The sequence below is a fragment of the Loa loa genome (assembly GCF_000183805.2).
Source record: "Loa loa unplaced genomic scaffold supercont3.120, whole genome shotgun sequence".
Taxonomy (NCBI): Eukaryota; Metazoa; Nematoda; class Chromadorea; order Rhabditida; family Onchocercidae; genus Loa; species Loa loa.
The window spans coordinates 166,964-181,722 of record NW_018108300.1 but is presented as its reverse complement, the minus strand read 5'-3'; the positions used below and the strand labels follow the sequence as shown (position 1 = coordinate 181,722).

General features: G+C 26.1%; 3 protein-coding genes across 3 annotated transcripts in view; 2 read left to right on the top strand and 1 right to left on the bottom strand.

Moving 5' to 3' along the window:
* LOAG_17735 (CBR-VAB-1 protein) overlaps positions 1–5,683 on the top strand; it is a gene marked incomplete at both ends in the record, with an annotated part of 8,545 nt that extends 2,862 nt beyond the window's left edge. The window contains 11 exons of the mRNA XM_020450398.1: positions 131–279; positions 707–867; positions 1,785–1,853; positions 2,166–2,272; positions 2,518–2,655; positions 3,002–3,145; positions 3,259–3,414; positions 3,536–3,748; positions 4,296–4,552; positions 4,921–5,163; positions 5,503–5,683. Coding sequence (XP_020305938.1) covers positions 131–279; positions 707–867; positions 1,785–1,853; positions 2,166–2,272; positions 2,518–2,655; positions 3,002–3,145; positions 3,259–3,414; positions 3,536–3,748; positions 4,296–4,552; positions 4,921–5,163; positions 5,503–5,683 — 1,818 coding nt within the window. The remainder of the gene's footprint in view (positions 1–130; positions 280–706; positions 868–1,784; positions 1,854–2,165; positions 2,273–2,517; positions 2,656–3,001; positions 3,146–3,258; positions 3,415–3,535; positions 3,749–4,295; positions 4,553–4,920; positions 5,164–5,502) is intronic.
* A 2,841-nt stretch (positions 5,684–8,524) lies between these two features.
* On the bottom strand, positions 8,525–12,228 carry LOAG_07495 (hypothetical protein; the record flags this gene model as incomplete). Its single annotated transcript, XM_020447450.1, has 8 exons — positions 12,045–12,228; positions 11,286–11,359; positions 10,580–10,708; positions 10,367–10,444; positions 10,084–10,144; positions 9,760–9,851; positions 9,115–9,169; positions 8,525–8,898 (listed from the first exon to the last, which is right to left on the bottom strand). The coding sequence occupies exons 2-8, from the start codon at positions 11,343–11,345 to the stop codon at positions 8,525–8,527; spliced, it is 849 nt and encodes a 282-aa protein (XP_020302319.1). The 5' UTR covers positions 11,346–11,359; positions 12,045–12,228.
* A 1,809-nt stretch (positions 12,229–14,037) lies between these two features.
* Positions 14,038–14,674, top strand: LOAG_07494 (hypothetical protein; the record flags this gene model as incomplete). Its single annotated transcript, XM_003143027.1, has 2 exons — positions 14,038–14,164; positions 14,466–14,674. 2 exons carry the CDS (start codon positions 14,038–14,040, stop codon positions 14,672–14,674), a joined length of 336 nt encoding a protein of 111 aa, XP_003143075.1.
* Positions 14,675–14,759: the final 85 nt, after the last annotated feature.

The window sequence follows — 14,759 nt, the reverse complement described above, 5'->3', positions numbered from 1 at the left end:
TAAGCTAAGATAAAAGAAGGTAGAAGTTTTATAAATAATTTAACCCATATTGAGGAAATTTAAATATATTTCAAAGCTTTCACTTTTTTTCGAAAAAAAAATAAAATAAAATAAAAATTTATAATTATAGGTACGTATAGTAAGCGAACATGGACATGGTACATGGAGTGAACCATTATGGTATCAACCTGGTCGTAGTTTACCATTTGCACCAATAAGCCATAATGTTGATGATGATAATAGTGATAATGATGATTATATGCATAATAATAGCATTGTGTAATTTTTTTTTCTTTTTTCTTTGATCATTTTATTATAGTAATTACAAATTAAAATGCATCCATATATTTGGTTTATATATTTTTAAAATTCAATAATTCATATTTTTGTATAATTCTAAAACTTACTAATCTATTCGAATTTATAGTTTATATATTGTTTAAATTCAACAATGTATTCGGATTTTTAGTTTATGTATTTTTGAAATTTGACACTATATATTCAAATTTCTAGTTTATATATTTTTAAAATATTTTTGAAATTTAACAATATGTATTCAAATTTTTAGTTTATATATTTTTGAAATTTAATTTTGCATTCGAATTTTTAATTCATACTCTTTTAAGACTTAATAATTAAGTTTTTAATTTATATATTTTCAATGTTTATTGATTTTTTTTTTTTTTACTTTCCGAATTCATTTCAGCGATTTGCATTGGTCATCTCCTGGACCACCGTTATGGGTTTGGATTTTATTAATATCTTCATTTATGATTATTGTCCTCTTTACACTGCTCATTTGTTTGCGACAAAATCGAAATCGGAAACGATTAAGCGATTGTGATGGTATCGATTCCTACAAAAATGGTACATTCTCATTTATCTTCTTCATTCCTTCTAATTTTAAGTTTAAAATTACAAAATGAATATTTTAACAAATATTTTTATGCTATCAGTAGCATATTTACATCTATTTTGTTATGCAAATAAGGCCAAATATCCATTGCTTATTTATTGCATTAGTCAATTATATATTTGCTATGTAAATAAGCTAAAGTAATATTATTTGCTTGTTTATCTTACAGTTGCGATCTGAATTACACTTAAATATTTGAGTAAAATTCTATGTAATTACATTGATATTCACTGATAATTACTGATAACTAATAACTGATAACTGATAGATTCGTATTTTGCTTCCATTTTTATTTCAGTTCGGCATTATTCTTGTTCTTATGGTAGGCAATCTCAATGAATATAATTTCATTTTTTTTTTTTATTTATTTTTTGTTAAAATGCTTTTGTGCATCTGTTGTCTTACCAACGTCGCTAGAACTGCAAAAAGGGGATTTAGTTTAGAAAATTTTCTTAAAATAATATCTGTTTGAAAATTTAAGCTTATTTAAATGTAATTTCAAAATTATGTTTGCAATTTTCAAGCTTTTTTGATTTTTTTTTAACGGTTATTTAAATTAAACGATGCAGAATTTTGAGTTTATTTAAATGTATTTACAAAAAAAAAAGTTAATATTCCTTTAATGGAGTGGAAATTTATTATTCAATAAATAAGTTTGCGATATTTATAAAATATTAATTGCATCTTTTTATTTTTAAATATTTAACTATTAGTAAATTATTCTTAACAAATTATCAATAAATAGCATAGTAAGTGATTCTTTTACGCATGTTTGCTATTGAATTTTTTTCTTTTAAATAATTGCTGTTTATAGTTTTGATGCAATAAGTAAATTTGTTTGTTATTATAAAGTAAGGCTAATTTTTAGGTACATTAACACCAGACTTTAGCGCACCAACTTCACAAGGTGCGGTACAGAATTTTTTTCGCGGAAAATGTAAGTTTATTATTGATTGATTAATTAATGAGATGCTGATAATTTTGTTGTTAACATTATCATTATTTTTACTGATGTTACTAATATTTTGGGTTTACAATCACCATTGTAATTAATGGGCTTTTAAAAGGAGCTTATCATTTATTGATTAAAAAAAAAAGAACTTTTCTCAAATTTCTGAAATGCGACGACTAAATTTTTTTTACTTCTTATGAATAAGTTTTGAATTGTATTTAGATAATAGAAATTAATGTTTAATGAAATTAATTTGTTGATGATTGATTTATTGATTTTCTTTTTTCATTTTTCCAGTAGGTTCACCACTGATAAATTATGGTTCATCACAATCAACTAATTATGGTGAAACTACTCGTTTCAAGCCATATGTTGATCCGGCAGCATATGAAGATCCGAATCAGGTTAATGATTTTATTGATAATAGTAAATAATTGTAATTCAAACAATTTTTCCCGGCAAAATTTAATAATTTTATCAAATTTTAATCTTTTATAGCAAATTTTAAATTGTTCGTAGTTTTAATTATTATTTATTTTTATTTTCATAATTTGGAAACTTCAATAAATATATATTTCAAAAGGAAATAAATACTCAATTATCCTCTTTTGAGTTCATATAATTTTACAATAAATAAATTTATTTGTAGGCTTTATCAGAATTCACAAATGATGTTGATCCAGCTTTGATACGTATTACCGAGGTTATTGGTAGCGGTGAGTTTGGTGAAGTTTGTAAAGGTGTCTTACAACCATCGTATAGGATAACTTCATCTGATATTAGTCAGGTAATAAGTTATTTTATAAGTTAAATTAAAAATTCTAATCCTGTGCTATGTTATATTCTATGCATTTATAAAAGGAAAAAAATTGTATTTTCCACTTGAATAAAAGAAGTAATTAATAATTTCATAAAAAAGAGAAATAAAATTAAATTTTTTTGGAATGAGTTTTAATTTATTGTTATAAGTGATTTTATTGATAACACTAAATAATTAATATTCAAGCTTTTTTTCTTTTGTAACATTTGATTCAAATTTTACTTCTCTTCTAATAAAAGCTTATTATTACAAATTTAAGCGGGCCATTTTTATGAAATTGAAAATATTTTAAAATGAATTTCTTTTCGTACAGGTACAAACAGTTGCTATCAAAACATTAAAACCAGGTAGTAGTGATAAAGCAAAAGGTGATTTTCTGATGGAAGCATCAATTATGGGTCAATTTGCTCATGAAAATGTAATTCGATTAATTGGTGTAGTAACAAAAAATGAGCCAGTATGTTTTTTTGTTCTTTTTTTTTTAAAATAGATTTCAAATATTGAAAGAATTTGAAATTTGACTATATAAAATTTTATCAATCCATAATTGATAAATTTAATTTTATATAGATTATGATTGTAATTGAATATATGGAAAATGGTTCATTGGATCAATTCTTACGTAAGAATGATAATGGAATTTTGGAATTAGTGCAAATAGTTGATATGTTACGAGGGATATCAGCTGGAATGAAATATCTTACCGAAAAGGGCTTTGTACATAGGGTAATTTTGCACCTGTCTTTTTCTCTTTCTTTTAATTTTTAATTTAACAAATATATTTCTATTGAATGAATGAATGAATTAATTACTGGAAGTCATTATTACTATTATTTTTTTTTTCTAGGACTTAGCAGCTCGAAATGTATTGGTAGATTCAAATTTGCTATGTAAAATTGCTGATTTTGGATTAAGTCGTGGTGTCGAAGGATCAATTGAACAAGAGTATACAACAAATGGTGGTAAAATACCTGTACGTTGGACAGCACCTGAAGCTATAACACATCGAAAGTTTACTGCTGCATCCGATGTTTGGAGTTTTGGTGTTGTCATGTGGGAGGTAATCTGTTTATGCAAATTATAATTAAATTACTATTTTATTATTATTGAAGTTAAAGAAGATAAGAGAAATGGAATAGAGGTTCGATAGCGGGATATTTCTTTAAGAATTTTGTGCATACAGAAATTATACCTTAGCAAACATATTTTAGATTAAAATTAAAATGGATAAAAATTGTAAAATAAGTAATCTAAAAAATAGATAAAACTGGAAACTGTTTGGCCTAAAAAACGAATCAAAATTGTGAAACGGTTAGCTTGAAAAAGCGGATAGGAATTGTAAAATAATGAATAGAAACTGTAAAACGGTCAACCTGAAAAAACGGGTAGGAAATGGTTAGCCTGAAAAACGAATCAAAATTGTAAAACTGTTAGCTTGAAAAACAGGCAGAAATTATAAAACAATTGTAAGTTATATTCAAAGTTTTGATTTGAATTATCTTTACTTAAAATGTTTTCATCATTATATCCTTCTTATTCTATATTCTAATTCAAAAAAAAAAATAAATAGGAAATTAATTTCCAGCGTTATCATTATTCAATTATAGGTTTGTTCATTTGGTGAACGACCGTATTGGGATTGGACAAATCAAAAAGTAATCAGTGAGATAACATTAGGTTATCGTTTACCATCACCAATGGATACACCTGTATCATTACATAATTTAATGTTGCAATGTTGGCATATTGATCGCCATCAAAGGCCAACATTTGCGCAAATTCTTAAAATTCTCGAAGAATATGTTCGTCAACCAGCGCTTATCTATGATGATAATATTTGTTTGGGTAATTCGACAACATCAAAGTAAATTATTTGATAATTTAATAATCTGATAGTTCAAGTTAGATTAATTATGCTTTATTGATTATTAATTAATTATGCTATGTTATATGTTTTATTTACAGAAAAGATGTTGATTTAATCTGTGATAAGGCATTAGTTTGATATTTATGATAAGTAATAGTTGGATTATGCTAACATTATATTACTTACATACAGAATTATACTTTTTTTTCTTTTTCTTTTCTTCTTAGTTTGAAATAATTTGAAAAATATTCAAATTTAAAATATCCAAATTCCGAATTTTTCATTTTCATTTTGTTTTTCCTTTTTTATTTATTATTTAATTTAAAAAATATATATATGCTAATAGAAATGAATGTTATTTGTAGTGTTGGATTTGGTACACTTCCACGTTCAGTTGATACGAAAGCATCAACAACATCATTATCATTATCATCACAACTTCCATTGGATGAATTTTTAAAACGTATTGGTTTGGGACATTGCGCAATGAAACTTAATATGGCCGGTGTTAGTAGGGTTTCAGATTTGGTACGTCTTGGACATATTGATTTACTCAGTTACGGGTTAATTGCTGAAGAAGTACAGATGATACGGAATGCTCTCAAAAGGTAATTCAATATTTTCAACCATTAGTTTAAAAAGTTTAACTGATTGTATGTTTAATTAGTGCTTAATTAATTATCTGACGAATTTGAAATCAAAGGATATGTGTTCTTGATTTCAAAGTTAATTTTTTAATTTGTTATATATATATATATATATATATTCCTTTAAAATTATCGAGAATACACTTTTAATTTCATTTTATTTTATTTTCATTTCATGTTTTAATACGATCCAATAATTTCAATATATACATCTTTGATATAATTTGTAGTGATAGCATTTAACAGAAGAAATTTTATCCGGTGAAAAAAACAAATGTTTTTTAATTGAATTTATTAAAGGCCGGGTCCGGTTGCAACATTGCAACATATGCGAAGCCGTCCGGAATATCAGCAACACACTCCGGCATATCAATTTTCACCTCAATCTCGTCCTCCACTTCATACTTCATCACGACTTGCAACAATGCCAAGAGTTCTATCATCACTTCCAACATCCAATAAAGATAGCTTCTTTGTATAATAGGCATTAATTAATTAATTTGTTTAACTCATAATTACTTACACTTTTGGTATTATAAATAAAAATAATAATGGAATTATGACGAAGAAATTGAACCATTAATGTTGAAATATTTCAAATTTCACAATTCAGACGGGTAATTCACTAATTCATTGGTATAAATTTGTTAAATATTAAACTAAATTGAATGTTTCTCGGTGTATCATTAATTAGTTGATTAATTAATTGTGGAATTAATTAACCAGCCAACTAATTAAGCATATTACATGTTATGAAAACAGTATATTATGTAAATCTGGTGTAGTTATTTTTATCCATTTCATTTTCTACTACTGCTACTTCTACTATTGCTACCATTTACAGAATTGATATATTTTATAGCTTTACTTTTTCAAACAAACAATTAATTAAATAACATGTTTAAATTACTGTTTCTATTCATTTCAATTATAATTTCCTTGTTTTTTTTTTGTATAGAAAGAATGAAAAAAAACAAAACAACTGATAAATAAGTATTCATTATTGGTTATAATTCATATAAATTTAAAAAGTGAAATTTTAAGAAATCAAAGTCAAACATTTTTTCCTCTTTTAAAACAAGAAATTATGCTATAAAATTATTTACTTCTCTTCCAAAATAATTCACTGTATGAAAATATTTTTCAAAAATTCTACAAAACAATTACCCATCATTTACCTTCTTTTTTTCTTTGTTTTGTTTTACAATCGATTAGATGCAAAAAGCTCATTTTAAATTTTACTTTTAAATCAATCTTAGAGATAATCTATCTCTAGTTTTTTTTTTTATTAGTCAGTTTGTTTGATAACTGAAAATTTCAAATTTTTTAGTGGATTTTGAATGGTAACAATTTAATAATTTGATTCAAATATGTTTTTCTTCTTTATTTCATTGAATATTTTTTATCTTTTAATTCTTTCTTTCTTTTCAATAATATTCATTTTAATTCGTTGAGAATTCCAGTAAATATCATTGTACTATGCGTTGCATTATATTTTTGAATTTAACTTTTTTTTCAAGAATTTGTTTATTATTTACTTATTTGTTTGTTTACTTGTGCTAATAAGTGTTTGTTTACTTATACTAAAACTATGTGCAGTTCTGTCTTCCTTCTTTTTTTTCTCTTTTGTAATTTAACGAAATTGTTTGTGGATTTTATTCAATCATTTCTAGGTGCCTTTACTTTTTTTTGGACAAAAGTTTTATTTGCTAAATTTTTGCATTCTGTATATTTGCTCCAACTTTTACACTCACAAAATATTATCGTAATATGCAACAAATATTAAGCCTTATAAATGGTACGAAAAGCAAAAATGAGTGGTACTTTGTCTTAGATCGTATGAAAAAAAATGAACTTCGCTCATTTACAGTGGCAATAAAAAGAACTTCGCTCATTTACGGTAGCAATAAAAAGAATATGGCATATTTGCGATAACAATAAGAACAACTTTGCTTACTTACGGTAGCAATAAAAAGAACGGTTTATTTACGGTAAAGAACTATTTGTACATCATTTGGCCGGAATAGGAATAGGAAAAAGAAAAGTTCGATAAACAATATAAGCACAAAATTGTATATGAAAAAGCTATTTGTGTCCGTTTGATTAGTTTGCTTTCATCAATGCTTTAACTGATTTCAGATGCTGAAAATTAATTCAAAAAATGATAAATAGTATACTACTACTTGATTAACTACTTGATTAATGAGGAGGGGGGATTGATTTGTCATAAATTATTCCTTCTCTGTATTAGAATAATTATCAAGTTATCAATTCTTGTTCTTTGGTATTCACATATGATAATAAATAGATGGAAACTTGTGTCTTTTTGTTTTGTTTTTTTTTTTCTAATTTAATAAGCCAAAAGTCAAAACGACATAATGATGTTTTATATATGAAAAAGAATGCTGCAGAAATGAATGAAAGGAGGATATTAATACGATAATTAATTATTTGGGAAAGAGGTAATTGAAACCAGTCGTAAAATTATAATTTTGATAATTATTGCAGAAACTTCATTAATTAACTTACATGAAGTTCTTTTTGCACCTTCTTTGCTTAAGTTAAGCATAATTTCAATGAATCATCCCTATATTTTAGAATACGAATTAGTTCCTATCGTTCATTTATCAAATAAAGAAAAAAAGAAGCCAAATCACTCTAAAAGTAGGACTAATTTCTGCTCTTTAAATGTCATTCCATATTATTAAAGTTCATTTTCGATATTCTAACTGTATTTACATACATATATCAACATATGAAGTGATTTTTTAACAACTTTGTTTAATTTATCAATATTGATTTTCAAATTCCATCAATTAATTCTTTGACCATTGACCACTCGAAAAGTTATTTTTATGCTACTTGTGACAGAAAGGGAAAGAAATACTCGTCCTTATTATTGGGTATGTATAAAAATTATTCAATTAAACTTGTTTATTATTTTTATATTACTTCACATTTTTCTCCAACTTAAACTAACCAAATATCATTGGGCCGTTGATAATTCATATTAATTTGGATATTCTTTGATCTTCTTCTGATATTATTTATCACTATCACTGTTAGGAAATATACATACTGTATGGAATGACCTAGCAATTACTTGATTCCTATTTATAATTCATATATTTATCTTTAGGATTAGAATGTAGTTATATTTTATACATGTGTCAAAAATACCAAAAATAATTTATGTCAGTAGAGAATTTATTCGAATTTAAAAGACTTTATTCAGTAATTAATTTCCAGCTTTCCTCAATGCTAATTTCATTATTGGGATTTTCCCATAAATTTCCATAAATAAATCCATAAATTCATAAAATTATGCAATCATTGAATATATAATTTTACTAAATCTTGAATCAGGCATTTCTAGGGCATTCTTATACAATGCGGCAATTCCACCATTTTTTTTACGTAGAATTTTTCCAATTCCAATTATTAATTCATTAGTGCACTTCTCTTTCACCAAATTGAAATCATTTGAACTATTATTATTATTGTTATCATTATTATCATTATTATTATTATTATTATTATTATTACCATTATCATTGTTCCTATTATTATTACCACTATTATTATTATTATTATTATTATTATTATTATTATTATTATTATTATTATTATTATTATTATTATTATTATTATTACTGCGTTGCTGCTCAATTATATCGGTTTCCACATGAATATCTTCTGAAAAAAACAATTGTATCGAATGAACTGAATTGCATTGATGTTATTTTATTTCTAATAATTCAAGTAACTAACCAAAATTAACATATCGTTTTCAATTTATCAATGATTTTCCCAGATTTTTACTATCAAAAATCTTGTAAAAAAAAGGAATACTTGAAGAACTTTTGATAAATTAATACGTGAAAAATTATCAAGAAAGAAATGAATGGTAACCTTGGCTGAGAGCTGTTTGATATGTTGCATTCATCAATTTTTGCGTTTTCATAGCCTAGATTATAAAAATAATAATAATTAATGATAGTTAATAATAATTGATAACAATAGTAATAACAACAACAGTGTAACCTTAAAAATTTAGTTTACAAAATAATTTATTTTCAATGCTTTTTTGAAATAGCAACAATAAATTGTAAAATTTTTTTTGATAAATTTTGCAAAAATAATGAAAATTTTCACATAAGCAAATGAAAATGACTGAGAGATGAGAGTGGGTTATGCGTTATGAATTTAAAATCATACTTACTAATTATGAATTATGAGTAACATTTCAAGCAAACAATATACAAGTAAATCTTTATGTGTACAATCGATAAAAATAAATAAAAGTGCGCAAAAGAAAAGAGTTTGAAATAAAAAAAAATTCAAATTTTCAATTTCTGCCATTATTTTTTTTAATCATTCATATGATATGAATTACTTTTTAAACATTTTAAATGATGAAAAAAATTTCTGATAAAATAACTCTTTTATTATTTCGATGAAATTTAATATTCCAGTTGAAAAATAGAAAAACAAAAAATAAAATTATTTACTGCTATAAAATCAAACTGTAGTTTTTCTTTTTTGCAATTAACTTACCGTTGAAGAAATAGATGCAGTAGGTGATAAATTGATGATATCTTTTCGTTGAAAATATGAAGAGTTATATGCTATCAATTCATCATCAATTTCTGAAGTGTTTAAAAAAAAAAAGGAAAATGAAATTTTTCTTTTCTGAACAAATTTACTGTTCCAATTAATCGCTTAGTTAAATGATTTTTTTCTTTGTCAAAATCTACTACATCAACTAATTGTATAATTCGATAATCTTTTTTTTCCTTGTTAAATCTACGATGTCAACTGATCGTTGCATTATTTAAGAAGTACAATTACAATTTAAACAGAAAAAAAAAATTCACAAACCATCATGAGTTCCTTTCGATTTAATTGATTGTGATGCTGATTGCAATGTTACAATTGGTATCTAAAAAATTGAAATCAATTCTTTTTATCTATAAAAAAAGAAAAAATCCGTAAAACTAGAATTATTTCTTTCTTTTTAAAAAAACTCTTAATTTCCCATTATGATATCAATTCAAGTTTTTTAAATCAAAAAAAATCATATCTTCAAATAAATAATGTTCATTATTTTTCTTTTTCTACATTTATACTTAAACAATATTTACCATTTCCATTATTTGTTTACCTTAGTGTTATCAGTTTTGTCGATTGTTAAATCTTGATCAGTGGATGACTCACCAGTTGTTTCAAATCTTGTCCCAAGCTATAAAAGTATTCGTTGAAAATTTTTATTTATTCATTAAAAAAAGCAATATGATTGGAATAACCTTATAAATACTTCTCTCTAAACTAATTTTATCTTTTAAACTGATGATAATTTTAATCAAATTACTCATACCATGCTAACAAGTGGCGTAGATAATGATGTGAGCCGTTGTTGAAGTTGCTCAAAGCGTAATTTATTTTGCTCATTTGGTGATAAAATTGGTGCTATCATTTGAATAGAGTGCACCGATTCTGCTTCATCCTGAAATATATCCATGGTTATGAATGGTAGAAAAAGAATCTTAGGCTATTTTTTGTTCCTCCTCTATAAATGGTGAAAGAAGTGCCTAAGGCCCTAAGGCTATTTTGTTTGTTTCTCTTTCGGACTGTTTTTTTTTCTTTTATTTTTAATTAAACAAGCAAATAAGTGTTACAGTATAACTTTGTTTACGTATGAGCGTATGAATTGTTTTTCCTTTTCGCAAAATCAAATTAAACTTATCGAAATGTCGCTATTCTCTAACATAGCTATATTATAATTCATTTGTTCGTGTAACGTTGAGGCATTTTTTTTATGCAAATTATTTTCTGATAACTGAAAATACAATGATAACGGCAATTAAAAATTGACTAGACAATTAATTAGAAATTTTAATTCAATTGAACTGATAGCAGTAATTACGGATTGTTGTAATTGGGGCCAAGCATTATTAATTAGAATTTTTCGCGTATCAGTTAAGAAGATATGATGTTGATAAATAAAATTTGATAAACAAGATAAAAAACACTTGAAAAATTATCAGAAAGAATTTTTACAATTATGAAGCATTTTCCACAACCTTTTGCCTAACGGTGCCACATTTTCCCGTAACTGGAACACTGATTGTTGTTGCGCTCATTTCATCTAATGGCTCTAAAAATTAGTTAATTAAATAAAACTGCTGGAAAATTTTTTAATTCTTTTCTTAAAACGAGATTTTAAAAAGCCTAAAAACGTAAAAATTCGAAAGAAAGAAAAAGAAGATAAAATTCATGTAATTTTTCGTTTTTTAAAATTAAAAAGTCTCAACAGAATTTCTAATTTATATTTTTGGCAATTAGAATTTAGTATTAATTTTTCCACTAATTAATACACCCACGCTTACTGCAGATACTATAATTTCCAGTGATATCAAAGATATCAGAACAGAAAGTTATGAAAGAGTAATGATATCAGTAGAAATGAACAGTAATCATGATACCACATATGTCTTCTGTTCTTTCGTTGCATAAATTTTTTAACAATTCACTAATTAGTGCCATTCATTGCGATGAATTTCCTAATTATTAAATTATTAATTATCACCAATTTAATTTACTTCCATTATGAATGGCAATATCTATCGTTGTATCGGAAGAGCTTTTTTTCACATTATAATGTTCCATGTTTTGGGTTAATTTATGAATATCATCTGATTCTGAATGACTTTTCATTGGCCTATAAAATTTATTTGAGAAAAAAGAATCAAACATTTCATTTTCTTATGCTAAAAAATAATTCTAAAAATATAAGAATTTCGGAAAAATTTTTTTAAAAAAAAAAGGAAGAAAACTGATACAATGTAGGTTTAGGCCAAGGTCCAAAAACAGGTCGACCATTGAGAATATGGGAAGTATTGTAGAAACTTTCATTTGATGCAACCGATGCATAATCAGTAGGAACAGTTGATGTATCGGTGACAACAGAGTATGGTTCCAATTTAATATTAGTAGTATGACTGATACGTTTTGGTGAATGTACCTGTGAAAAGTTTAGAAATTTTGAAAGTCAAAAAAAAAGAGAAATTAAAAGAAAAATTCTCGCCAAAAAGTTTGAAATTTATATTTCAAATAAAATATTTGAGAGAACTGAATATTTGCAATTTCAGCTGTCATTCTTATAATAAAACTGTCTGTAACATTAATTATTTGTTCGAAAAAAAAAGAAAGAAATTTTAAAAGTTTTCAAATCTTAATTCTATATAATAAAAGTTCATGGATTATATGAGATAATCGAGATTGATCAAACTGAATATAAATACGAAAGTGAATTAAAAGTTATTCGAAATAGTTTGAAAAAACAGAGTTTCGAAAAGTTATTGCAAACGAATGATCGATCTGAAATGTGTCAAATCAAGCAATCGATAAATGAAATGAACCATTTTTAGTCAGGCAACCAGCTAGAAATAAAATGTTGAAGAAAAATGGAAATGAAATAAACACTGCTGAACCTTTAAAATTAAAATTGAAAATTAATAATTAGCAAAATATTAGCCATTTCTGCATATAATATAATTCCTGCGGGGGAAAATTCCCCTGAAAAGATCAATCAGAATTTCGTGATTGGAACGGCTATTAGCATTTTATTGTGATCAATATTTAGTATTCAATGGAATTTACAAGTTTATTGAAGACTGAAAGATTTTCATTTATTATGTTGCATGTAGCTAAAGTGTAGCAAAAAGTTTCTATTACACAATTTCTCATCGAACTCATAAGGTTAGCAAGTAGATTAATAGGTTTACAACAGTGGGTCAGCTGGTCATCAATTAGGAATAGAAACTGACTGACCTCATCTGACTTTCTTCAATAAAGAGGGTGAAAGAGAGTAAGAGAGTTCAAAAGACGGAACGAGAGGAGTCAAACGGAGGGTTAAGAAATGAAAAATTTCCAATTCCCTTTGTCTACCTCACATCCCCTTCCCTTTCAATCAAGACCTTCAGTCCACCTCAACCTGACCTCTGACTTGTACATATGTTTCCTATGACCTTCCCTTCCCTTTCAATCAAGACCTTCAGTCCACCTCAACCTGACCTCTGACTTGTACATATGTTTCTTATGACCTTTCATCTCTTCAGAGTAGTATTTTACGGATGGCCGACATCTTTAGTAAATTCTCAATATGTGTGTGTATAGTCAACCAATTCTTTGTTACTCTCACTCTTTAATTGGGTTTGATTATCATTCTGTTTTTACTCTTCTTATCATTTTTTCATATTTATTATTTTAAATCACGAAATTTCCCACCATTTTTTCAAATATTCCCCTTTTCAATCGCTCTGAAAAAAACTATTACAAATTTATAGTTCTTCTCTTTGATTCTTCTTTTCTCTTTGATTTTTTTTCGTAATTTTATTGTTGTTTTACTTTATTTATCACAGGAATTCATCGTTTTTGCATATTTAATGCAATTAATTAGCAGCTCTTGCATCTGTCTCTATTATCACTGAATTTATCATATTTGTCTCTTTATACTTATCACTCCCTGATATGCCTCAAAGGCTACCGTCATTACAGTACACCAAGGATTATATCACTCTCTTTAGCTAAATATGCCAATAGTTGAGTTGTTTCTTTGGTTGATAAAAAATCGAAAGTTATGCCATGAAAAACAAGAGATTTAAATAAGTTTCTCAAAACTTCATATTAAGCCGTATCATTGCTTCCTTCAAATATTCCACTTCATTTGATCTTCCTTTAATTATTATCGTTTTCTTTTTTTTCGATAATTTGACAAGTTTCATTAAATATCGACATGTTCGTTTCTCAGAAACATGAAACAGATGTATGAGGATGGCGAAGAAGCGGCAGTGTGACAGTTTCAGGTTATCAGTGTTTGTAATCTCGCCCGTTGCTCAAAGAGAAATTCGCTTTGGTAGTGGAGAAACTATTCAATTATTCGACATTATTGGAAAAAAAAGTATGCTATTCCAATTAAGTGATTTGAAATACTTAGAGATCAACATACTATTTCTCTTTTATTTCTAGTTTTTAGATTACAAATGATTAAGTAATGTTGTACTTCATTATTTCAGGTGCGAAATGAATCGAAGGATAACAATTTATAATACTACAAGATCTGTGTTATCAAAATATGGATCAAATCGACTTACTATATTATTCATCTGTTACGATTGATAATCATTCTACATTTATTTCAATGCATCCTTACTTCGTTCGAGTGATTGCATCAGTTATTTTGGCTTTTGTCACAATTACAGCAATGTATCACCAACATCAGGATATCATACGTGAAAATTATATCACACTTGCAGCGCATTTTACAGCTGACCAATTGTATAAAGCGCATCGACTACAGGTTAATGAACTGCTCGGAGTACCTGTCATACAGGTGCGGCTTTCGTTAAGTTTATCAATAATCCTTCATCTTGTCTGCTTAATGAACAGAAAGGACTATGTATTCTTTTAAACAAAACAAATAAGGAATTAAAATCCTAGGTGAACGTTTAGTTTATCTAATTTTGTCATTCATCACTTCCAAGTGGTAATTAGAT